Source organism: Harpia harpyja, chromosome 4, assembly GCF_026419915.1.
Source record: "Harpia harpyja isolate bHarHar1 chromosome 4, bHarHar1 primary haplotype, whole genome shotgun sequence".
NCBI classification, from domain to species: Eukaryota; Metazoa; Chordata; class Aves; order Accipitriformes; family Accipitridae; genus Harpia; species Harpia harpyja.
The window spans coordinates 78,149,259-78,174,006 of NC_068943.1; the positions used below are offsets into that span (position 1 = coordinate 78,149,259).

The window sequence follows — 24,748 nt, forward strand, 5'->3', positions numbered from 1 at the left end:
CTGAGACAGTTAGCAAGCAGTAGATGTTTTTTTCTGTGGTTCTTAATAATTCAAGTCACCCACCCCATAAATTCACTAGGTGGCACTGCACATCAAGCTGCAACAATTTCTGCATGACCAGAAATTCTGGAATAGCTTAATAAGATACACCCTGAAGCACAGCGTATGTGCACATATTTGTGGCCTCACATAATTATTTATTACAATAAAGCTATTGGAAACTTCTATCTGAAGCAAGGATGATCTGTCTGTCAACACAATTTGCAGTTTCAGGAGCTAAGTAACACTCACAAGACCTAGTAAAAGCTACTTTAAATATATGCCTATTAAATTCGAAGTCAAACATCTTTACGTAGGAATCACAATGTAATCATGAGGTGAATTACTCACACAAATAAGGACTATAAACAAGAAGCATCTGAAGAATCAGACAATATAATAATACATTAGAAACTCTGGAGCTGTGATACGTATTTTAGAAATACTGCCTTGCGAAGATGCCAGCTTATGGGCTTAAATCCATGCCCAGCTACCACGGTACTTAGGCACAATGATTTACACACACACACCACTCCATACGAGGATTTCTGTAAATCCTTTAAGTCATGTTTGAAGATGATTTTCAATTAAGGTCATAACATGAGAATTATGAACCATATATTCATCCCCATAAGGAATGAAACAGAAAATAGAAATAAAGTCAAGTTCTTTGCTGGAGAGCTGTGAAAAATCCCTGTTTGATTTGGAAGTGTTTCTGGTCTCCAGTATAAAGCATTTGCAAAATGGTGTTATGTACCTCAAGAATAAATCATTTTATTTGCATAACTGCACTAACCCATGGACAAAGATAATTTCTTAGATACGGAGAAAGTTCAAGAACCAGAGGCAGTAGGGGCACAGGCCTGTTCAGATCACTTGACCCTGATGAGGAAGCTATATTGTTCTTAGTATCCGAGTATTTTGCAGTGCATTCTACCACATGTATAAAATATGCAAAACCAGATTCTGATACACAGGGCAACTTTATGGGCAAGGAAGGAGTTGAGCATGCGAGTGGTACTTACCTGCTTGGGGGCAATCATTTGAAAAGCAGAATCATACTATCAGAATGCCCTTAGCAAGGAGTGCGACAAGTGCCAGCAGTCCCAAGCAATTTGAACAACCAGAAGGTCCCTAAAATAACTGAACCAGCCACACTCATTCTGGCATCTATTCTGAGCAATACTTGCATAAAGAAATGCACTGTAACCTGCAATTGGTGTGGCATCTTCCATTTCAAGCACATTCACTCAAGGAAAGATCCTGAAAGCATTCGACCTGACCTGTCAGCCAGAAATTACCTTGTCTTTATGCTGTTATCCAGCTTTAATACAAGTCAAGATATAGTTTTGTATACTTCAACAGAGAGAAAGAAAATAAGGCCAAAAAGAAACTTTGCATATGGACAGGTGCTTTAACAAACTCACATTTGTGCTATTAAACTCCAAAGGAATTTTATCTAAAACAAGGCCTTCCTTTAAGGCCAGTATATCACCTATGTTTTGCAGAAAGAAAAGGGCCAGCTAGTCTAGAGCTTTTCTTCACATTAAACAAATTTGCTTTCAGTTCTAATATAATTTTCATGTAAGGGAAGTGCTGTCCATGTTAAAAATTTCACCAAAGTAAGATTTACAATGAACTCTTAGTGACCCGTGGGGAAAAAAAAAAAAAAAAATTGCAATGATATGGCGATTTGCTTCTCTCAATATTAAGAAATAATAGCACACAGTATGCAGTAATCATTTGCTGGTTTTCATTTTGTAAATATCTAGAATTTCTGTAAAAGAAAGTTATCTTCTATCCTAATTAAAAACTCACTATTTAATCTAGGCTAAAGGTAGTTATGGAAATCTCATATTGCAAAAACATTCCCTAGCTGAGATTAACATGTGTCAAGATTCTCAAATTTGGCTTTCTTTAAACAGGCACAAGTATACCTATACTTATTTACAGCAGGAGCTGAAACGAAGTAGACTTAATGCTATTGGTTCAGTTTTGATCCTAGGTTCCCTTACAGAATATAGTCAGAACACACATCGCTAAACGTTACAAAACCATTTGGGAGAAAGTAGGTACCTACTTATTAACAGGATTCCTCCCTGTTACAATCCTCTCCCAGTACCTAATTCTCAAAAAGCCATATACACACACTCCAGAAAAGCTGTATTCCGGCACACCTGACTTCTTTGAAAGCATGGTGGAAATAACTTACATCAGGTCTAGTTCTGAAACACAAGGCTGCTGACTGGATAAATACAAGCAGGTTTATGTATACTTCTCAAGCTAATGAACAAAAAGCCAAATGACAACATTTAAAAAAAATTAGTTTTGGTGAATTTGCAAAACTTAAGTCACAAACTAAGCAAAAAAAATTAAGCCACCAAAAAATAGAAGCCATTCTTCAACACGTGGACAGAGGTGTTCAGCAACTACTTTGTCCAGGCTAATGATAGGAGGTTTTATCATTTTTGAAGCTTCAGCTTAAAGAATTAGCTCCTTTCTGCCATTTATGCTATGCAGAATCTTTTTGTTCCCATTTTAAAAAGATATTTAATAAAAATAAATAAAAATACATTGCCAGTATTTGCTGGACAATTGTTAATCTTACTTGGGCACATCCTTTAAATTAAATATGCAAGAGACAAAGTAATCCAAATTAATTTTCAATGACAATTTCTTACAAAAAGTAGGCTAATGCGTTACCATTTAGTTACAAGACTACAAACATGAGTCTGGCCCAAAGCCCACTAATGCGAATGGAAAATCTCACACTAACTTCAAAGGACTTGGGATCAGTCCCTATAATAACTACGTGAAGAACATTCCATTTTGGGAGATGCAGCTACATAGCAGTGGTTAATAAAGTCAATGTGTGTTTTTAGTGGTTGGAACTTTTTTTCAGGAAAGAGTTATACTGGGAAGCAAATAGATTCAACTGCCTAATAGGCTATTAAAAAAAAAAAAAAGCAGAAGGTCATGAAGTGCCAAGGCCCTCAAGGTATCAGAAGAGTGGGAAGAACCCCATATTATGCCACACTAATGTAACAGGCAAAACCTCACCATAGTAAGAATTCTCTAGGTCTCAAGCTGTAAAGTTAATTTTACTGTAATCTTTTACAAAGCATGTAGAGATGAACATGCCCAGCTGGCATGCGGTTAACGCCACTGAAGCTGGCGAGTGCGGTGCATTCGGAACGGATGGTTGCACTTGCTGCAAGCTCCTGCCCTTGGCAGCAGGAGGAAGCTCTTCAGTGACTGTTTGCATCACCCCCTACCCATGACAGTGGATGCTGTCACCTGCTAGTGAGAACCAACGATTGCATTCCCAAAGGATGAACAACATGTTACTTAAATTACACCTCTCAGTGAAAGGGTTATTAAAAAATATATGCTATTTACATACTTACAGAATTAATTCAGAGCAGACCCAATTTCTGAATAACAAAATGGGTTATCTTTATTATAAGAAATAATCATTAAATAAAAAAAAAAAATGCAAAACCCATTTCCATTTCTTTTAGGAAATTTCTGTATGGCCCTTCTTCCACACCCTTCAAATTAGACACTATCTTTTTGAATAAGTAAAAAATATTCTCAGGCAAGGCTCAAGTCACCTGCAGGTTTGTACATCTTCAACCCCATTTCCATTGTTTCAAAAATGACGTTCTTTCCCTTTTTCAGAATTCAATTATTTCACAAAGAGCAAAGGAAATTGGCTAATGGACTATACAAAAATAAACTATTAAAACTGGCTGCGTAATGTAAGGAAACAAAAACAATGAGAAAAATATTTTCCTCTCTAGTCATTTTTCAGTAAGAAGAGTTTAATTTGTTTCTTGAACCAATGAAAGACATAAAATTTAGGACAAATTGTGATTTTTAAGTTGATGGAACTGACTGAAGTATAAACTGCATTTCCCTCTTGGTAGCCGTTCGAAGTAACTACAAAATCTTGTATATGGTAACTGTACAAATTAATCTGGACAGAAAAAAATGTAATGTGTTCTAAATGCCAAATAACAAACCAGCAAATATTGGACTCACTGGTATTCAAATTATTACATCAGAATCTAATTCCATTCATAAATTTTAAATGTGCAATTTATTTTATGCTAATTAAAATCTACATCTGAAATTTACATTATCTCACTATCATGTTGCAGCTGGCAGTTAACACAAGACCTGATAACATTTAAAAAATAAACAGAGACATAACTAGATGACAAGAATAGGCTATGCAGAGAGTAAATTCAAGTTAAGTTTTCTGTTTGTTAAAGGCAATTAATAATGGGGCTAAATCATAAGTTAAGTTGCAACAATCAGAGAAACAACAGCACTACTGCCAAATCTTTAAAAAAAAATTAAAAGGCCAAGGATCTAAATGCAGGAAACATTTTTTTCATTACCACTATGTTCAATAAGTTTCTATTTTACAGAAATAAAGATAACATAAAGCTAATATTCAGCACTCAGATAATATTTCCTGCTAAATGATGTGCAAAATAAAATATCATTGTCAAATTGGAAAATGCACTTGTAACTGTACAGAAAAGCAGCATCTTAATCCAGTATACTTACATTATTGCATTCTCCCAGGAAATATAGTGCAAATCCATCAGCTTTTGTAGCTGCCAAAGCAATAATAAAAGAAATAATTGTACTCACAGGGGGAAATCGAACTTACGCAAGATCTCTGAGGTGAAACCACAGATTCAATTCCACTTAGGACAAACATCTAAAATTCTAAAGGTGAAGGTCTATTGCTGTGTCCCTTGAAACTTCCCAGACTCTACAAAGTTAGAGGTACGAGGTAACTCTTGTTTTCCCCATTGTCATTTACTGCACTCTAAAAGATAATTAGAAAACAACCTCTTTATACATCTTACTCTTATTCCAAGGCCTAATGTCTGTAAATTCAAATTAATTCATATGACAGTATAGAATTAACATAAGAACATCTATTTACAATATAATCAGCCAGATAACATTATAATTTCCATGAGTAAAATAAATATCATTCATAGATGGTAAGCTATATTTGTCCTTGCCTTAAGATAGAAAAATTATGGGAAGATAAAATGTTGCAAATATTGCCATAAAAGAGTGTTTCACAACAAACTGTTTGTATTTTCTGCACCTGCCCCATATTAAAATCAGTGACACACACCAGAAAGTTTATACCTGTCAGATTTCTGCCAGATTCAGATTGTTGTATGAAACAGGGTAAAGTCAAGTTCTTTAAACTCTCTAAAGTTCAGAGTCAACCAACCACCATAACTTACTGCTAAAATGAAAACTCTCAAAATCAGAAGAGGATATAGCAGTCAATGTTTTTTACCCCACTTTACACAATAGACTTTGATACCTTGACTGTAAGTCTGTCTGTGTTTCCAACCATTAATAAACATTCTAACCAGTAAATGTACATATCTGATACCCAGTTTTTTATGAATGAACGCAAGAATCCATTTAGTACCTTTCAAGGAAGTGACTATACTTGTGTGTGACCGAATCACTTGGCTTTCTGCATTTCTTTGACAAAAGGAAAAAAAATCCCACTGTGTAGTTACTTGCTTATTGTCAACTGTGTAACACTAGTGGGAGTTCAGGGCATGGTAATTTTCATTCACATTTTAAATCCTTCAGCTGTAGTATGTAAGCATTTTGAGTTACAAGGCAAATGAGCACTGTAAAGGAAATACAAAAAAAAAAAAATCTCATCTGCTTTACAAGAGAAAAAATGATTGTAAAAGATAAGCAGACCCTGTCTCCTATAGCCTCTCACTTGCTGTGTATTAACAAAATCCAGTCTGATTTGCTGTGAGCTGGACATCAATATCCAAATAACCACTTAAGCAAAATTAGTAACCAGAAGTGGTCCTTTTAAAACACCATGCATATAAACCGGAACTATTACTCATCATTACAAAATGATGAAGGAGCAGGGATGGTAAAACCTTTCTAAAGGGGTGACAGAAAGCTATACTGAACAAAGCTACTGATACTTCCTATTGAAGTCTGAGTACATCCACTCTGGCTAAAAAGAAGCCAAATTACACTTACATTGTTATTGGAAAGTTTTTTGGTTTTATTTTTTAACTTTTGATCATGTATAGTATTTTCTTACCACAAAAGGTACTTACATCACATAGAAAAAATGGATAAACAACTGACTGTAACATGAGATCACACAAAAGATATGCCCTCTTTCAGTAACATCTCACTTTTGTTTCAAAAGGAGTTCAAATATGTAGTGATATTACTGATAGATTTTTTTTTACTTTCAATATTGACATTGCAACACCATCATAACCAGAACAGTCTATTCTTTGGTTCATTTAACAGGGGACTCTAATTTTGCCATTGGATATACAACTCTCTCCAGAGACAAAATTCATTTAAGTGCAGTCAGGGATTCACTGAGGGACAAAAGGCGAAGGAAGTTCATACTGAGACAACATCCAAAGAAAACACTGTTATCCTTCAATACCTGTCTTTATTAACTAAACCACGTAAGAAATGTTCTGTGCACTGATGCTAAGTAACAGCTCAGAGATGTCTGATTGTCTTTCTTACCTATTTTAATGATGCTGCTCAGTTCATACAGAAGTAGTTGGTTATCTCCTCCTGTATCCAGGCGCTGTTCTATGTAGCTGTTCAATTCGTACACTACACCTTGCATATTCGTATCCTGGTACTATGGAAGCAAAGACAAGAAGAACATTTTAGAATAACTCAGATGTATTTTGCAGGTTTTTAACATATAAATTCATTAAAAATAACATGTTGAGATTTCAATGCCAAGTCAATCGTGACTGCCTTAATCCAGCCCCCTGAACAGCTGGGTCACTGCCAAGCAAGAGGCACAGCACTCCACTCTATGCTCCATTAGATGTTTGTTCAAAGGGTACCGAATACACCGCTGAGCAATTAGTAATCGCCTAAACTCAGCCAAGGTGACAGGACAACGTCTCAAGAAGAAACTGAGAGATGCGACAATCATAGGTAAGTAACTTTCAACTCCTTCCTTTTAAGCTCCTGCTCCACCACAAAAGGAGGCAACTAGCTGCCTTTGCCAGCATCTTCCACCTCAAATTCATGAACCAAATGCCAGAAGTGTGCCAAGCACCAGACCTTTGAGGTGGTAGCTCAAGGAGCTCAGCCTTTCAAATACAGCAGCAATTAACACCAACAGACTGAAGGATGGAAATTGCCCGAGTCAAAATCATGCCAGCCACTGTGGCCTAGCAGGCCTTTGTTTCAACTGAAGACAGCAGACGAAGCCAGAAAGAGATTACAAATCAATTAGTTAGGATATTTAGATGGGAGCAGTGGGGTGCTGGTTGCCGGTATGATGAAACAGCACGGCATGGCTAAGATCTCATAGGAAAGGAGATGCAGCCTCCCTTCAGGGGCCCAGCTGCACTAGGTTATCCCGTTCCCGAGTCCTGAAACCAAGTCCTGAATGGCTGATAAAACGGGCAGTAAACGTGCACGCGTAGCATGACAGCATCACGAACAATAATTTCACAGAAAGCAAAATTTGGCAGTAAGTAAAGATTCATTACCCTGCCCAAAACTGGTAATGTGGTAGCTGAAGAAAGTAATATGGTCAATTACTTATTGAACTCAGTGATGCAGTAAATTACATTGCTTAACTAAAAATGAAGCTGGTGATATTTAGATGAATTAATGTTGCTTGAAAGACTAAGACACATACTCCTGCTCATTCATACTTTAGAGCCAAATGTAATATAGACCAGACTAACGTAAACAGTACTATGGAAAATGCCACAAAGTTCAGAGCACCACAGCCCACCCACAACTCCCGCATTTATGTGCATGTATGTATCTCTGCTCCATACCTCTCTAGATCTTCCGTGCCTGTAACTTTGGCTAAATGTGTACATGTGACGCTTACTGATGGATTAAGCACATAACTTACACAATATATTCCACAATGTAACTTTTATTCCCACTATTACCTTCATGCATTTCTACGTACAACATGCTATCATGAATACAGAGCATATGGCCATATATTTAGGATACATTTGGCTGCTTCATCTCAAAAAAAACCCCAAAACTCCACCAACAAAAAACCCAAGTGCTTGCTGGATAATATCAATTCCTGATTCCTTTAAATTAAGCAGATCTTAATCTTGACTTTAAAATGGCTCCTGAGAACATACAATCTTTGCCGTGACCCCTTCTTAATACGTGGTGTTGTATTAATCTATTGCTCCAGGTGGACATATTAGAACATTTGAGATCTAGGGTGTCCAAAATGTTTTCAATGTGTAACAAACTTAACACTTAATAATTCTTTCTATAAATTGATGTGATGTTTATAAATTTTGACAGCAATGTAAGATCACACTGCATACATACATAAACTGCTGTAAGTTTTGAGTTTACAATACAGCATGCCATTACCATTATTAGCACCGAATGGCAGCTGGCAAGCTTCCATTGACTGTCCTCTGTTGTGTCCCACATTTACTACTGTATGATTCTCCAAAGGGAGAAACCAATAGCACAGTTTCAGGAAAGTGGAATTTTTATACTTATGATACAACCATAAGTAGCCATATAACAGGGAAGTGGCAAACGAGAGTCGGTATTACTCATACATGTTAACCCATACCTGCAAAAGTAGGTGTAGGCACATATCCTAAAGTAACAATAGCTCATCAAGCACACATGCACAAAGCCTTTACCATGTGGAAAAATGCCTTCTCAGAACATGGAAATGAATACGTATCTCTTCGCCTGTGATGCACAGTCAGGATTTAAATGAAATCTTCAAAGGTTAAAGCTAATACATTAAGAGAACGCATCATCAGAATGAGCCCACTGGCATAACAGCCATGGCAGAATAATAACTTTCCCCGTAATCAAGCAGCAGTTCTGCGTGCATAGTAATTACATAATAAGCTATGTGCCCTTTATCCTCACCTCTGCAATATATGCTTGCAAACATTTTTGTAAGCAGGGCAAATCATTGCATGCACCCATGTTACTAAAAAGATGGTAGCTGCATAATACATACAGTTGTAGTACAGCAGATTTCTGCTACTGACAATCTGTGGATCCACAACTGGCCAGATGAATAGAATTTGTCCAGATTCACAATTAAGTAATTCTATGACTTAGATCAATCACCAACAAAGAATTACTTTGTCATGCTGTAAAATGTTTTTTTTTATTATTATTACAGTGGAGTGAAAGAGGTTTATTTATTTGGTTCTAGGCATTTTAGACTGGATAACCACAATTATGTTTGGTTGAAAAGCCACAATATTCTTTATGAAACCCTGTATTTAAACATTGAATAAGTCATTAGCAAACCTCGGTACAAGCACTATACAATGCGGTTGCTAATACAGACCTGCGCATATTTGGTGTAAAACTTAATTCAGGAAAGTAATTCCTGAAAAAAATTCAACACACTTGGTGGAAAAAGAATATTTATTTGCCATCAGATATAGCCTAAGTACTGTTTCTTAATTTGTTATGGTAGTTTAGTTTGCAATTTAAACACTATTAACATTCAGCTCCTTTTACTTAATCCATTCTTCCCATTGCTGATTTCCTTCTGTTTAAGATTCAGTGTCTACAAGTATTTTGGCACATTTACTGTAAAATTCTGAATTTCAGTGACATTACATTAAAATAATTCAAGTGGACTAAAAACTGGTTTAGCATTATCATACCGGCATCCTATTTCTAGTAGCTGCATATATTATGATGCTATGAACAAGAACTAACAATTAAGAAGGGAAATCCTGTTATAAATATTCATACTCAAATTTATAATATGAAAGAAGGACATTTTTGCAGGATTTATAGAAAAATATTTCTATGGTTATTTGTCTTTAGAATATTGTGGTGCCATAGAAGACAGCAACCCATGACAGATGATTTAAGAATAGTGCTGTGACTTAGTTCTAAACAAAGGGGCTGAAACTCACAAACATTTTATTCCATGAAAGGAGATGCTGAAGTATCATAGAGTCCAATTAATTTTAAGCATTCGTTCAGACCAATTAAGACACAAAAAAAACCATTCAAGGACACAATTTAATACCTAAAGTAAATTTTATGTATGACAAACTGAAATGAAGATTAATTTCCATGCTTTCATGCTTATAGGGTAGCTGTGCCAGGGGCACTGTATGCTCCTGCAAAAAAGAAAAAGCCCTTCTGCTACACCAAAAAGCCTTCATTAATACAGCACAGGGTCAATAAGTGCCAACATAATCCAGAAGTTTATCTGTTTTCTCTGTAACTTCTTAAAAAGTCTTCTGAATAGCAATGAGAAGAGCAAGTTCCTATGTAATACTTACTCCCGACTACAGAGCTCTTTGTCCACAGCAACAATTGCCTGGTTCTGCACCAGAAGCATGTCCAATTACAGACCTCATAGCGTATGACGTTATCATGGGCTAGGAGGAGTTAGAATAAACGAACAGCCCAAATTCCATGTAAAGTGGAGAGGGATGGCCAAATGTACTTTGGGGATGCAGAACTTCATTGGAAGAGGAGCGAAAAAGAAAAACCAAACAACCCACAAACTGTGAAAGCCACAAAACATAGTGACCACATCCAGAGAGATTCCTCTTGATGTTGTTTATTTTTCATCTGTAATTTAGGCATCTTAGGCTGGTTTCAGAGGATGTCAGGGACAACCACAAGACAGAGCTCTTTGGCAATGGATGCAGGCAGCCTCCAGCAGACCACCGGGCTAGGAGGGCCAGAGCAGCGGCCGCCTGCCAGGAGGAGGCGGTGAAGCCCTGTCTCGTTACAGGCTCGATGGGGAAGGAGAGCCGAGGTGTTTTGCCCAGGAAATGGGAGAAGGTGCTGACCTGTCATCTCAGTATGCCTTGGAAACAGACTTTTGGGAAAGCAGGGCCCAGTTCTAGCAAGCATCAAGCATTTCCTTAAAAATTTTCAAGACTCCTTACCCACCCTTTCAAGTATTATCAGACTGAAATGTAGAGAGGCCCTGGAAAGCAGTACGGATCTTCGTAATCAGTGGTCCAGGTGCAGCCCCTGGTGCCATCCCAGGCTTCCCCTGTGTCGTTTGCTATGCCAGAGGAGCTGGGAGGCGAGGGGCACTGCCTGACTCCCACCGTTGTGCAGGCTGGCTGGACAGGGTGTGCAGTGAGGATGTCAGCGGTGCTGAGCAAGCTCGTGATTTGTACATGTTGTGCCTAGTGCCACCCTATCCATTTGCAAGGCTCTCTAGAGGCGGCAGAGGGGCCACACCATGGGTAGATGTAGGCTATTCTGTCCCAGGGCACTTGAAACTGAGGCCATAAATCTGAGACATGTAAGCAGACAAAACAACTCCAAAAAAACAAAACAACAACAATAAAACAATACTAGCCTCAAAAAGCTTTGTGAGATCAAAATGATATTCTTAAAAAACAAACAAACAAAAAAACCAACAACAAAAAAACCCCACACAACAAAAAACAGTTCAGGTAAGAAGCAATTCCTGGACCAGGATTAGGATCTATCGAGACAAACAGAGGCTCTCGTAAGGAGTCTCAGTTGTTGAAGGGTGCTAAATCACTGAGAACAAACGATGTACATAGGCCAAGGAGATTGTATATAGACACGCGAGTTTAAAATGCCTATTCTCCCTTTGGTTACATCAGATAGTATTTCAGATAACCAGCTAGTACTTCATTAAACCACCAAAATTAATCTGTCAATGACAGCATCAAGACTTGCAGATAGTGAATCCAAGTGATTCTGCACAGCACTTTATACAAAACAATGTCCTTAGGCCGGGACTGGATTTCACCACAAACACTTGAGATCTGAAATGTGACAACAACCTGTACCCAAACTTCTTCAGTCTTCTCTTTAAACTGACAGCTACTCTCTTCTCTATGAAGCATACTACAGAACATAAGCAGCTGCTAAACCCAAACCGACCAAAATCTCCGATACACTTCCAGCCAACACAAGTTTTCTTTCCTATAAAACTATAGTCTTGGTAACAAGAATCATCAGGGAACAAATTTAAAGATGAACTAAATAAAAAAAATAAATGTGCATTTGTTTGCAATCTTAACGGTCTGAACATTTGCCTGACGTTTGATGGAGATGTCAATCTAAACTATTTTATGCTAGGTATGCTCTTACTGGACCAGAAGCATAAATAGACTGGTCTTATATATGTAAGTTCTCAATGCCAGTCATACCTGCTTTATAAAAAAAAGAATTCCCAACAGCAACGCTTTTGTACTTCTTAAAAACAATCATTGCAGTCACAAAAATAAACAAACAAACAAAATTGTTTGATGCCTTTTGTTGAATTAGATCAGCTTTCTCTTCCTTTCAGGTAGAGTTATGAAAAAACCCAGATTCACAGTTACCACCCTGCTTTAAGAGACTTGCTCTACATAATTTTCCAGTTGTTTACATAATTTTCCGGTTGCCTCCATATCTTCTGGGAAGATCATCAATACTCAATTACTGTATCTTTTTTAGAGAAATACTGTATTTCCTTTAAGAATATTGGGACCATTACTTTATTTGCCCACGTAAGAAGCAGATTTTTAAACTGAAGTAGAATCTTGCCTCTCTGCTTTTTTTTTTTTTCCTCCCCCCCCGAAGGAATGCATAACTAGAGAGGAACATATTGGCGACTAAATCCAGTCCCTTGCAGGCAAAGGCAGCCTTGCAAGAGACGTCTTGTTTAAAAGTACCTAGAACATTCGTTCCATGTGTCACTATGCTTTACTGTAATGACTATTCAGACATCTAATTTAGCAAAAAAAAAAAAGCCAGACCTGCAAGTATCACAATAGTCACCTACTTCTTTAAATGCAAGAAATTATTGTATTTTAGTTATAGTAATGTTACTGCATTTCTGATGACCAATGCATATAAAGAAAGAAATGCTTGTAATAAAAAAGCCAAAATATTTAATTAAACTGATAACAAAATTGGGAAAAGGACACAAACTTTTATTCAGGTCATTTTTATGTGTACATATGTTAGGTTGTGTACGTGTTTGATATGTATGTTCACGCGTACTGCTACCTTCTGTAGGCCTGGTACTTTTACTGGCTGCGATATTTTGCATTGTTTAGCTGCACTGTTGGCTAGTTCACATTTGCATAGAAGCTGCTGCTTCTTGTTTTGGGGCACAGATAACTAAGAAATAACTGTGTCCTAATAACAGTGAAAACACATCTAAACTGCACATGTGAAGAACCAAAAATATGGATCTGGATTTCATTCCACAAAAAAAACAAAACAAAAAAACAAACAAAAAAACCCAAACAAAAAAAAACAACACCAAAACCCCCCTACAGATAGGGCATAAAACTGCTTGCTTGCTTCAGGGTGGAAATGCTGAACTGAAGGATGTCAAATCCTCAGACTGAAAAACAAAAGTAGAGAGAATGTGGTAAGCAAGCTTACCGTGCACAGCAGCCTTTCAAGAGGAGCAGTGAGCTTGGAGAGGAAGCTCAGAAAAATCTCTCTGCTCAAAAAAATGGGAAGAGGTAACCGGGGTTGGCTGGAGTAACCAGTTTTGGACACTGGACACTTGGACACTGGAAAGCAAGAAGCTATAAAGAGCAGACTTAGCTGAGGTGATTAATTTTAATGCTTGTACATAGCCTCGGAGAAAACTGCTTCTTCACGCGTTTGTCTGACACATATTCTTCTTGATTTGACTGGAGAAAACATGGGTTAGAACTGGAGAAAACATGGGTTAGAACTTGCTCGGTAAATAAAGTTTAGCATTGCGGCACTGTACGCATATACTGTATTTATGAACGGGCCCTATTATGTCAAAAGATGCAAACCAGCTCTCACTCTGCACAGAAAGGATTCACTAAGTTTGAAGGCATGCGTTTCCCAGCCTGTTTACGTAGCTGATTTCCAAGCCTTGGAAAGATGGTGAACACCTTCCCTAGGAGAAGCTTCTTGCCAAATAGCCCCTATTCACTGGCATCCAATTCTCACCTTTCCGTCAGCTCCTTCCCTGTCATCAAATGGTAACACTGAAATAAATTGCTTCACTAGTAATAGGAAAAATACATAATAAAAAGCAAAGGCTTGGCTTAGGAGAAAAGAACATTATGATTATATAGAAGTAACCATATAAGCTGTTATTAACTGTAAGGCTCATAAAACTGTATGAATATCTCAATTATATCACCTCTCCGGATTATATAATAAAACAGCATAATGAGCTTCGTTTTAACTTGACAAGGCTGAATACTGCTCCTCTTTTTAAAAAGCTTTTTATAAAATCACATTCCCTCCTAATACTTGACTTGCAAGCACTCTAAAGACATCATGTACAAAATTAAAAATAAACTTCCTCATTTTCCTACCACTGTTGCTTATCACTACCACAGTATCCACAAGATTTTCTTTATAAAGAAATCAGCTTATCCAATCATCTTCTTCTCGTGACAAAGGGTGCCATGCCATTTGCATCACTTCTAAAGGTTAAGTAGGTATGTTTGTTCTAGTTCCCCTAACTTTTTGATTAATTTGTCACAGTCTTCAGTTCTGGGACTGTGCGAGAACATTTAAATCCTACCTTTAATAAGGAAATACTACAAAGAATGAGCTTGCTTCGCCAATGTGTCATCAAAACCCCAAACTTTTATTATCAGTTGCACAGTGAAGACACATGCAATTACTGCAACTATTTGCTGAAAACACACTTGCTAACTCGGTAACTGCCAGTGACATACAGTGCTGGGTGCTAGCTGGTGCCAAGGCAGCTGCCAAAAGCTCCAAGTCCAAAAAGGGGAAAGGAGAGGATTAAAGTATTATTCCTGTTTCCAAGAATAAAGTACTGTAAATGAGCTAGTCACTTGCTAGGTAGTAATTTTCTGGTGTTTATATGGTAAACTTCTGCAAAGTGAATTGCTGTTGGCATCACGGAGTTTACAAAGCAAAGGTACTTGCCAAAAGGCAGCTTCACTGGAAGTATTGTTCAGGTAAACATGGAATGGAAAGTCATTAAGCAAAATGAACAACAGCTAATTTTGCTGTGATCATATCAGGAACATTAAGTATTTTTGTTTAAAGTTCAGAGTCTGAGGTACAAAAGAGCACATGGTGATCATGGGAAACTTAGCAGCACATAGAACAAAATCCTGGCTATAGTTCATGTAGGAATGGGGTTATTTTTGCCAACTGAAAAGAATAACGTCTCCAATGCACACTGTTTTCACAAATACTGTCAAATTTATCTTTAGTCTAGATATACATGAATACATATGCGCTTTGTGCTCAAACTCACACTCTATTTTCATTTCTTTTGCAGATAAACCAGCAAAAATAAAGTACAAAATTCAGCTTAAGTTTTCTTCATCAAAATAGTTCAATAGTTGGTTTTCTTTCTGAAATCCCTTTGCCCAGAAAACCACTTCTGTGGCTAGGAGGGATGGGATCAGCCAAGACACATCTGCACAGTAAGTAAGCAGAAGAAACAGCATTTCCAATGAGGTTCCCAATACTACATCATATGAAAAGGAGATTTTTGTCCCCAGTTACATATATTTCATAAATAATGGAATCTAGCATGCAGAAAAAAGTTCACAGGTTCACTCTTTGGTCACAGAGATATTTTGTAACCAGTTGTTTGTATGCCAAAAGCAGCCTACAGGAATCGGGGAACCTTTTTTTTTTTCTTTTCTTCCCACCTGTCAGCTACTATGTGAGGCCAATCTAGGATATCTTTACACATAACTTCCGAACACCAAAATATTGATGAAATTGCCATTAGTAGACCAGATTTAAAATAATAAATTTTGAAAAGCTTCCTTTCTATTCTACATACTTCAAAATTTAAAATATGTGGAAGGATTCTCCCACTCTCTCCTCGTTTCAAAAACGTGCGATGTAATGCTGATAACCAAGGTTGCTACTTTATTTTCATTTTTCTAATAAACTGCTAAAAATGGCAAAAGATTAAAAATGCAGTTCCTATACAACAACATTTTTCAGAACTTCCTCAATTTTCAAAGTGTGGAACTGCAATACAAACCCTTAAAAATACTGACATTTCCTTCCAATAATTCAAGAAGTAAAAGTTTCGTTGTTTGTTTGGTTGGTTTTTTTTTTCCAAAAATCTGGACACCATTTACCCCACTGCATTTTGCTGATAAAAAGAAAAAAAGGCAAGTGAATGAATAGTTCAGTATTTAGAGTCCCTAGAACCTATAATCTTGTATGTTTATAAAGAAAAAAGGTGAGGCTTTTTTGGAGGAGAAAGGGGTTAAATAAATTTAACAAAAAATATCCTCCCCCAATTTAATTCTGTTGTCGTGTGTAAGCACAACAGAAAAGGAGGCTACTGAAGCAACTGATGCCACAGCATACGACTATGAATGTTTTAATGGTTTCACTCTGCCCCACATTGAAAGATGGAAAAAAAAAAATACGCAGCAATGAAAGCCACATTTTTCAGCATATTTCTACCTTGGTTCCTAACTAATACAATGTTTTAAAACAGTTGGTGATTTAATTCTGCAATAAATTTCCTTCCACTAACCTTTATTTTTGCTTCTCTATGATATAAGCTGCTTCTTGCAGACATTTTCAGGAATTAAAAAATGTAACAATGACTTTAAAACTCATAATTCTTCAGTGAGAATGAAATGTCTTTTTGTCTGAAAAACATTACTCACCTACAGAACTTTCCTAATTTAAATTCTAATTTATGTTCAGATTTTAATTAAACTGGCATCTGTTTGAGCTGCTGCTGAAGAAAGAGGATGTATTACAATGGTCTACATTATATACAGCATTATTCAAAAATACTATAAACTAACAAACATGTTCATTTGTAGTATGGTGCATTAGTGAGTGCCCTCAAGTATTGTACTTAAAAAAAAAAAAAAAAAAAAAAAAAGTAGTGTAACACAATATACACACCAAGTCCACAACGAATGATAGCTAAAAAAAACCCAAGGGAGAATTCATTTGCTTAAGAACATCTGAAGTATCATCTGCACCTCACTGACTGCAGGACTTGAAGTGACAGCCCATCCTTCTTCAGGAAATCCCTGAGTCACTGTCTGTGACTTCGAGGGGCCGAGGTGGCTGGGACCAGCGTGTCTGAGAGACAGAGAGGGAGACTGGCAGGGCAGACTCGGGGGGTTCAGGGTTCCAGACCTTGCTTTTTTTGCTTTAAATAGCTCAAACGTGGTAACCTAGTTTTGTAACTCCGTTTTAGAGTTTTAGGTAAAATGTGAATCTATTTACCAAATCAATGACAATTAAGAGGAACTTTCTTCCACAGAAATAATTATGGCTTCTGCAATTTTTAGGCAGATCTTTAATTATTTTGATATCAAAACAATATATAGAGATATACTAACAACAATAATCTTTGGTTGCACCAATAGGTATTTACTCAACTGCCATAACTGTTGAATACTAAGGAGTGACCAAAAATTGTGTTATAAATTAATAAATTACTATAACATATTGATTTTCACCTAAATTCTCAACACCCTTATACATCCATAGCACATCACGTATATGGAGAACTTCTGCTTGCATAAACTCATTTTAGACATCGTTTAATCTCTTTTTCGTAGTCTCGTAAGAGGTGACCTTCAGTTCCCCCCTATGCCAGCCCTCTGAAACCGAGGTTTCCGCTGCCAGCCTGTTTCTACTCCTTCCATACCCTAGTATTTTCCAAAGGACTTCTACTGAGAGCAAGACCTCCCAGACGGCTTTTGCAGTCTTTCAATCAGCCTTATTTTTAATATGTCTGACACTATTGTCTTTCTCCTGGGAACATGACGTAGTTTAGGCAAGACATTCAAGAAGAGGACCAAAACAGGACTATGATTACACCTCAGAAAGCTTCAAGTAGCTCCCTCACCTTACATGAAATGACATTTGGGTGCTTCAGGCTGAGTGGACATATCTGAGGGCAACAGTTTGTCCTGTACTGATCTTTTGTCATTCCCAGCAAAGGCACTAGTTTCTAACAGATCCCCCTAATTAGTCCTCAACCACGGACTGATATTCTGCAGGACACAGTGTCGATCAGATGTCAGGCTAGAGTTGGCAATTTATTTCTGAATATGTTTTTTAAGATTTTACATTACATTTCATACAGTACACTGCAAAATATTTCACATTAAAGAATTTAGCTCATCTGTAAGACATCACATCTCAAAGGAAGGTATTAGAGCATATTCCTTCCCTCGTTTCCTCTTACGCTTGCCATCTCTCGAGGCAGTAACACTGATTAAATAGCCTGCTGTTATGCTCGAAGTCTCATGATTTTCCTGGTTTCCATCAAGTACCTTTTTAAAACTGGATCATGAAAATTGCACTGTAAGAACTCTAAATTTGTTAATGCAAAATACCCTTTTATTTATTTACAGCCAATCAAGTGTTCTTAATATTTATTTTCCTTATTAACTTTTCTCTAGTCAGTCAGTACACCAATTTTTTCTCCTCTGGAGACCCACTTATGTCCAGGGAATAGAGTCAAATCTTGATCAGAGACTGCACAAAAATCATCCCAAGTAGCGGGCCTCAGAGACTACACTTCTTTTTAGAGAGGAGGGAAAGTAGCACTTACCCTGCTGACTTCTTTAGGCGTCGTTTCATCTAAGAGGAAACAAAACAAACAATCAGGCACTCAGGGAAGTTTCTAGACTGAATGAAGAACAAGATACACACGTCAAACAATTTTTGCACCATTGTACAAAACTTCTAACATGGTTCAATAAAGTAAATGAAATATTCTGAGACTGGTGTGCATTTACAATCTTTTAAACTTCTAAATCTAAAAGTGAATTAAAATTAGGATAAAGTATTCAGGAATTCTGTCCTGACTTAATAAGAATACGAAGATTCCTACATTTCATAAGACAATTCACAGGCCAGCTAAACCCATAAGTCCTATATCATTCTCCTCCATTTATATTCAATTCAGTAAGACAATTGTTAGCATTGCACAGTCTGAGAAATAAAGGCTCTTTGCTACCAAATATATGCCACCAACATCCTACCTAAGTGAACAAGTTCGTGAGTAGACTTAGACTTTCTGTTCTGAAGATCAAAGATGCTATTCCTGTTGACTTCTTTGGATGTGTTAAAAAAGCCTTGTGACCATAAGACTACAAGAATATCACTGATGTGATCTGGCATAACACGTTAAAAGCTCATAGATTACAAGCGTTTTTATATATATATACACACACTATTATATTTTGTCCTTTCAAATGCAAGCAGACTCTCATGCATTTTTTGTAATTTAAACATGTAAAAATAAGTACAGGTACAATACCAGAGCACTAGCTAAAACATTGAGTGATATTTCTGAAAACAAAGGGAAAGCAGTTATACAGCAAGAATGCATCTGCCATTTGGAAACATGGAAACATTTCCAACTTCCAGTTCAATCATACCAAAAGCAGCTTAAACACACCCTTACAAACCCCCAGTTGTTAAGCTGTTTCTGAAAACGTGAAAGGAAGTATTTGTAACCTCTTATTTGATACTAGTAATCAAATCACTATGCTTTGCAAATTAATTTTAAGTCACCAAACAGATTGAATCTCACAGAGAGAGATCATATGTTTATATTTGTGACCCTTAATTTACACATATTTTGATATATCTCTATTGAGTGGATTTTCACATATCTCTGTCAGATACAGACATAGTATCACCTAGGCTGCTTGACAGTACACTACATTTTCTCCAAAATCATCCCCAGGTGAAGGGGGAATCTCAAGACTTTCCTTGAGAAGGGCACATTTACAAGTATTTCAATGTTATCACCAGCAAAGGCTCTTCATATCCTGCCATTTAAGATGAACTTTATTGTTTAAAAGCTCGAAAAAAAAAATTTTCTAGAAAACAGATTCAAGACCCAATTTCCAATGAAAGAACACTTGATAATCATACAGATTTCTCCTCAAAATTGAGTGACACCAAGTAAAATAATATATTTCACAACTATGAGTGATGATAAGTCATCTCTTACCCCCAATTAAATGATATAACTGTAATTTACACATGCAGAACACGGAGATAAACTTGGTTGAGCTCTTTAAGGTAGTTCTGTTGTTTGCAATGCGATGTGTAACACATACTTGACAATGTTCAGTGATCATAGAATCTTCCTTGACTGGACAGATCTATATACCAGTTACAAGAACAGCCAAAGTTAGACTCAAAATCCATCTCCCCTACTACTTTATTTCCAACAGTGAGCAACAGATGTGAACGACAGAAAACCAAGTGATGACACGATGACGCTTTCCCTGGAGTATACTCTCAGTTTTCAGTAACCAATGGATCAAACATTTCTTGAATCAGTGGTATATTTTTCTCTTTAAAAGACTAGGATGGAGTTTTCTTCCTCACAGTTTTGGGGGGCAGGAGGGGTGTTAGATTTTGTTTGTTTGTTTTTTAAACCTGAGCCATCATCCTTCAGCATTCACAACGTCCTCCGAGTTCCACGGTTTAAACACATATTATGAGAAAAACTACCTGTATTTTATTTTGAATCTGCACATCATGACTTTCACCTGACGCCCTCTATTCACTTTATGGAGCCTGTGCTTCTACAAATCTCTCAAACGAGCCCTTCTCTGCTTCACACCCCATCAGAACCTTTCCTGGCTGGAGAAGTCTGGTCTGGTTTGCTGCTGGTGCCAAGGAAGCCGCTCGGCACTGCTGGTCACTCTCAGCGCTCCTGCCTCCTCTATCCCACTGCATCCTTCCAGGATGGGAAGTCCTCAACTACAGGCAATACTGCAGCTCAGGAAAACACAACGGGGACTTACAGAATGACACAGGAATGGATTTAGGGGTCTTCTCTCTGTTTGAAAGGAGTAATTCCTAAGATTTTACCTGTTTCTTGATTATTAGCCCAATGTTTAATAACCTTTTCAAACATTTCTATTTTGTAATACCAATATCTCTCTCCAGAGTGCTAACAACTAATTAAGAGCCCACTACTGTATATGTAAATTTAAAAACATCTTCCCCCATGTAAAGCAGTCAGCATTTATCAGTATTAGCTTTGTCAGCTGTTTTGTCTCTCGGTCACTCAGTACTTTTAGCACCCCGAATAACTTCATAGCCTAAAAAAAAAAAAAATTACAAAAAAATCTAATTTTTCAAATTACCTTCAACCCTACATCCTTTTACCCAAATCATTTATATATATGCTGAAAAGCATGGGTAAATCATAGTAGTGATCTCCCTCTACTCGAACAAAATGAATTTATTGTAATATAACTAGTATAAATGACTACCATCACAATCCTATGGCTTTCACACCATTGCGAGACATAACTGCCACTGCGATTTCCAAGATGTTACAAATGCCATCAACCCAACATGAAACTTCCACAGATATGTAATGCTGTGCTTAAATTTGTATAACATGAGATACACAGGTGTCACTCCTGCCTTGTGATTCATTGTTAATTCCTTTAATTACAATAAAGGAATCATACTTTTATTAAGAAGTTGTATAGAGGTATGAAGCCTCTGTCCAGGTCAGGGTCCATTTTGCTGGGTACCAGACATGAACATGGACAGACAGTCATTACATCAAAGAACTTTTGATTTCTTTCTGTGAGAAAATTAAAAGAAATACGCCAACAGATCAGGAAGGAAAAAAATAACACCTATGGTACTCAATAAAGATAAGTTTTATGGAACAATTATTATAGACAATACTTTTTCAGAATAAAAAACATATAATCAGTATGCCATTTTTTCAGAAGAAAGGTAAACGAAGTGTTTGGGAAGTCTGGTATTAGAACTCCACAGATAAAGTTTGCAATTCAGGGATTATGAACTGGTGAGAAAAATGGAAGATATTTTTAGGGGAAGCAGGAAAGCAAAAGATGAGGGGGAGAGGGGAAAAAATAGCATCAAATACTCTATTAATACATCTAGATACAAGTTAAATTACTACACAATGAGCTAGTAAATAGTTTTCCATATTAAAAGAAACCAAAGGCCTAACAAGAGGCCTTCTCCCCCCCCGCCTCCCCCAAGAGTAAAGGAAGAAATGTGACCCCATGAACAGGGAGTGAATCAAATTGCTTTTCTGGAGATGCAGTCTTTAAGGCCCAGGTACATGCTGAGCAATAGGATGCACGTCCACCTCAGTGCTGGCACCACTTTGCTGTGGTTTTACCCATAGCACAGAGTACGAAACTTCCCTTACAACTTAGTTTCTAAATGCAGGGAAAAATCATTGGAACAACAGCTTTTCCCACAAATTATTTTAATAGCCAAAATACAGGATTAGTTAATATATGAAAGTAACAGGGGGCTGATGAAAAAGACCCTCAATTTGCATACATACTCCCGTTACTTTAAAAGCCATGAATTCTGTTTGTTTAAAAGGTACAAACACAGTGATCTCTTATTTGTAAATCAAGTTCCACCCCTTTAAAATATGAAGCTTTTAAAGAAACAGATTAACCATTAAAATAAAATCAGAAACATTAAGTACATCAATAAAGAGCAGCTTGCTATAGAGTTAAATCTCTCAGAAAAATTCTGTGCTTGAATATAAAGGTCCCCATTATGGCATATTGCATGGGAAAACAGCCAGATAGGGGAAAGTGTCTTATTAGTGTCTGCACTGAGGGAGATAAACACCCTGGGAGAAAGCAAGTGTTTGTGAAAGAGATCATACAAATGCTCCAGCCACTAGAAACTTTGCAGTTGGAGTTCACTTTTTCTTTACACATCAAATACAATCAACCACGATACATGAATAAGTGTCACCCTCTCAATCCCATTTGTTGGTAGTATTGCCGTTCACAGAATTTAGGAGGATCATATTAATTTTTTATGATACCTGACATAATTATTAACACAGAGTAGTACAAGAAACATGTACGATTTAGTTCTGGCACTCTGAATATGCCAACATTCTTCTTAACAGTTTCAAAAATAAAGTGATGAACTCTTGAAAAGAAATCACTCTACACGCATACATTAACTTAGCTGTACTGCTCAATCGCGGCTGTTGCAAGCTGTATTTTTAAGCCCAGGATCCTCAATGTGGCCTGACGCACGCTGAGGTAGGTAGTCAGCAGCAGTGCGATGGGAGCAGCTCAGAAGAGCACACGACCCGAGCAAGAGGTGATTTTGTCTTCCAGGAGCACTAAGCATGCATCAGTAACCCAGCAGAATGCCCTGGTTTAGCTGATGCTGTAAACTCTGTTACGTTCATGTCTTGTTAATTTGAGCATAAACACACAGATACCACAACTGGAAAAACAGAACTAAATTTCAAGGGCTTCCCCACCTCTGTACACCAAGTTTGCAGAGCAAAACCCTTGCAACAGCAATGATGTTGTTCTACCCCACCGTGAGCTGGTTCAGCCCACCGAATGTGCACAAAAGGGTTCATTTTCTAAACTTTCAAAACCAGGTAACTATCCTAGACCACAAGAATAAAGTTAACTCGGTTTTATCTTCACAACTTTGCAAACATCACTATTTAAAAAGCTCTCTTTCAGAGGTTAGTGACATTGGGAAGAAGCATGGAAGGATGAGAAGAGTTCTGTGATAAGATTTGGGGTTTAGGAACAAAATTACAATTTAACAGACTTTTAATACCTCAGCTTTACTACCTATATACTTCTAATTAACAACTGCACAGCACACTACAGATATGCATAATAACTGGTACGGTAATTAAAGACAACATCCATCTGGGAAAGCTTCCATAGTAAACCAAGACAAATAAGATAGGAAGAAGCAGAAAACAAGAAAGGGAACAGACTGAAAAAAAAAAACCCAACCCCTCCACAGAAGGTTTGGCATTTGGCACAGTATAAATGAGGCCAGGTTTGGTATTTGGCACAATATACACGAGGCTATGTTTAGCTTGGTTTGGGGTTCTCTTTTTTGGGGAGTTGTGTGAAGGGCTGTTAAATTGTGTAATAGTTCATTTAATAGGAAAAACTCAGATTTTATTTTACATGTTAAAAACAAATAAACTCATTTCATACTTGTATTTCTACACATGCTTTTTTTTAAAAAAAAAACAAACGTGAATGATCTTCCAACAATTGCAAGATGCTAAGCCAGAGTAGTCACAAAGACAACTTTAATGCAAAGCAAGCTTTCAATATTTCAGATATGACACTCTGACTTATCAAGGAAGCAATAATTCTAATGCCTAGTTAGTTTTATCACAGGAACTCTTTCAGAAAAACAGTATCGCACTTTCTCCCTGGTCTTACACTGTTCTTTGTTCTATGTAGTTAAGTACTACTGCTGGTCCACCACTGTTGTTGATGACAGCAAACAAATGCTTAGGATTAATTCTGTTTATGAGATCACAGATAGCTGTACAGTCACATTTTCCCAAGGAACATTTTACCACACAGCAGATGTCAGATTGACCTAATAATTTTTCTTTTCAAAATTTGCTTTAGGCTCCTTTTCCTTCAGCTAATAAGACACAAGTTGTTTGGAATGCAATTAGACTAGCGTAAATATCTTTGCTGCTTTTTTTCCCTTGAGAAGTGTCATACACCCACATGTCAATAGAAATTCCACATCGATAAGCGTAGACTGGTTAAAGACTGATTTCACCACCATGAAAAAAAGTTTACCGGGTTTAATTTATTTTTGTGGTAGAATGGCGTCAATCAGATGAGTTGTCAGTCTATTCTAATTGTGATTTGCAGCCTTG

At 37.1% G+C, this 24,748-nt stretch overlaps 1 protein-coding gene across 1 annotated transcript in view; it reads right to left on the reverse strand.

The window, feature by feature from the left end:
• PDE10A (phosphodiesterase 10A) overlaps positions 1-24,748 on the reverse strand; it is a 196,638-nt gene that overhangs the window by 61,293 nt on the left and 110,597 nt on the right. The window contains exons 3-5 of the mRNA XM_052784873.1: positions 18,638-18,666; positions 6,616-6,736; positions 4,618-4,667 (exon numbers count right to left, since the gene is read on the reverse strand). Of these exons, the coding sequence (XP_052640833.1) occupies positions 4,618-4,667; positions 6,616-6,736; positions 18,638-18,666 (200 nt within the window). The remainder of the gene's footprint in view (positions 1-4,617; positions 4,668-6,615; positions 6,737-18,637; positions 18,667-24,748) is intronic.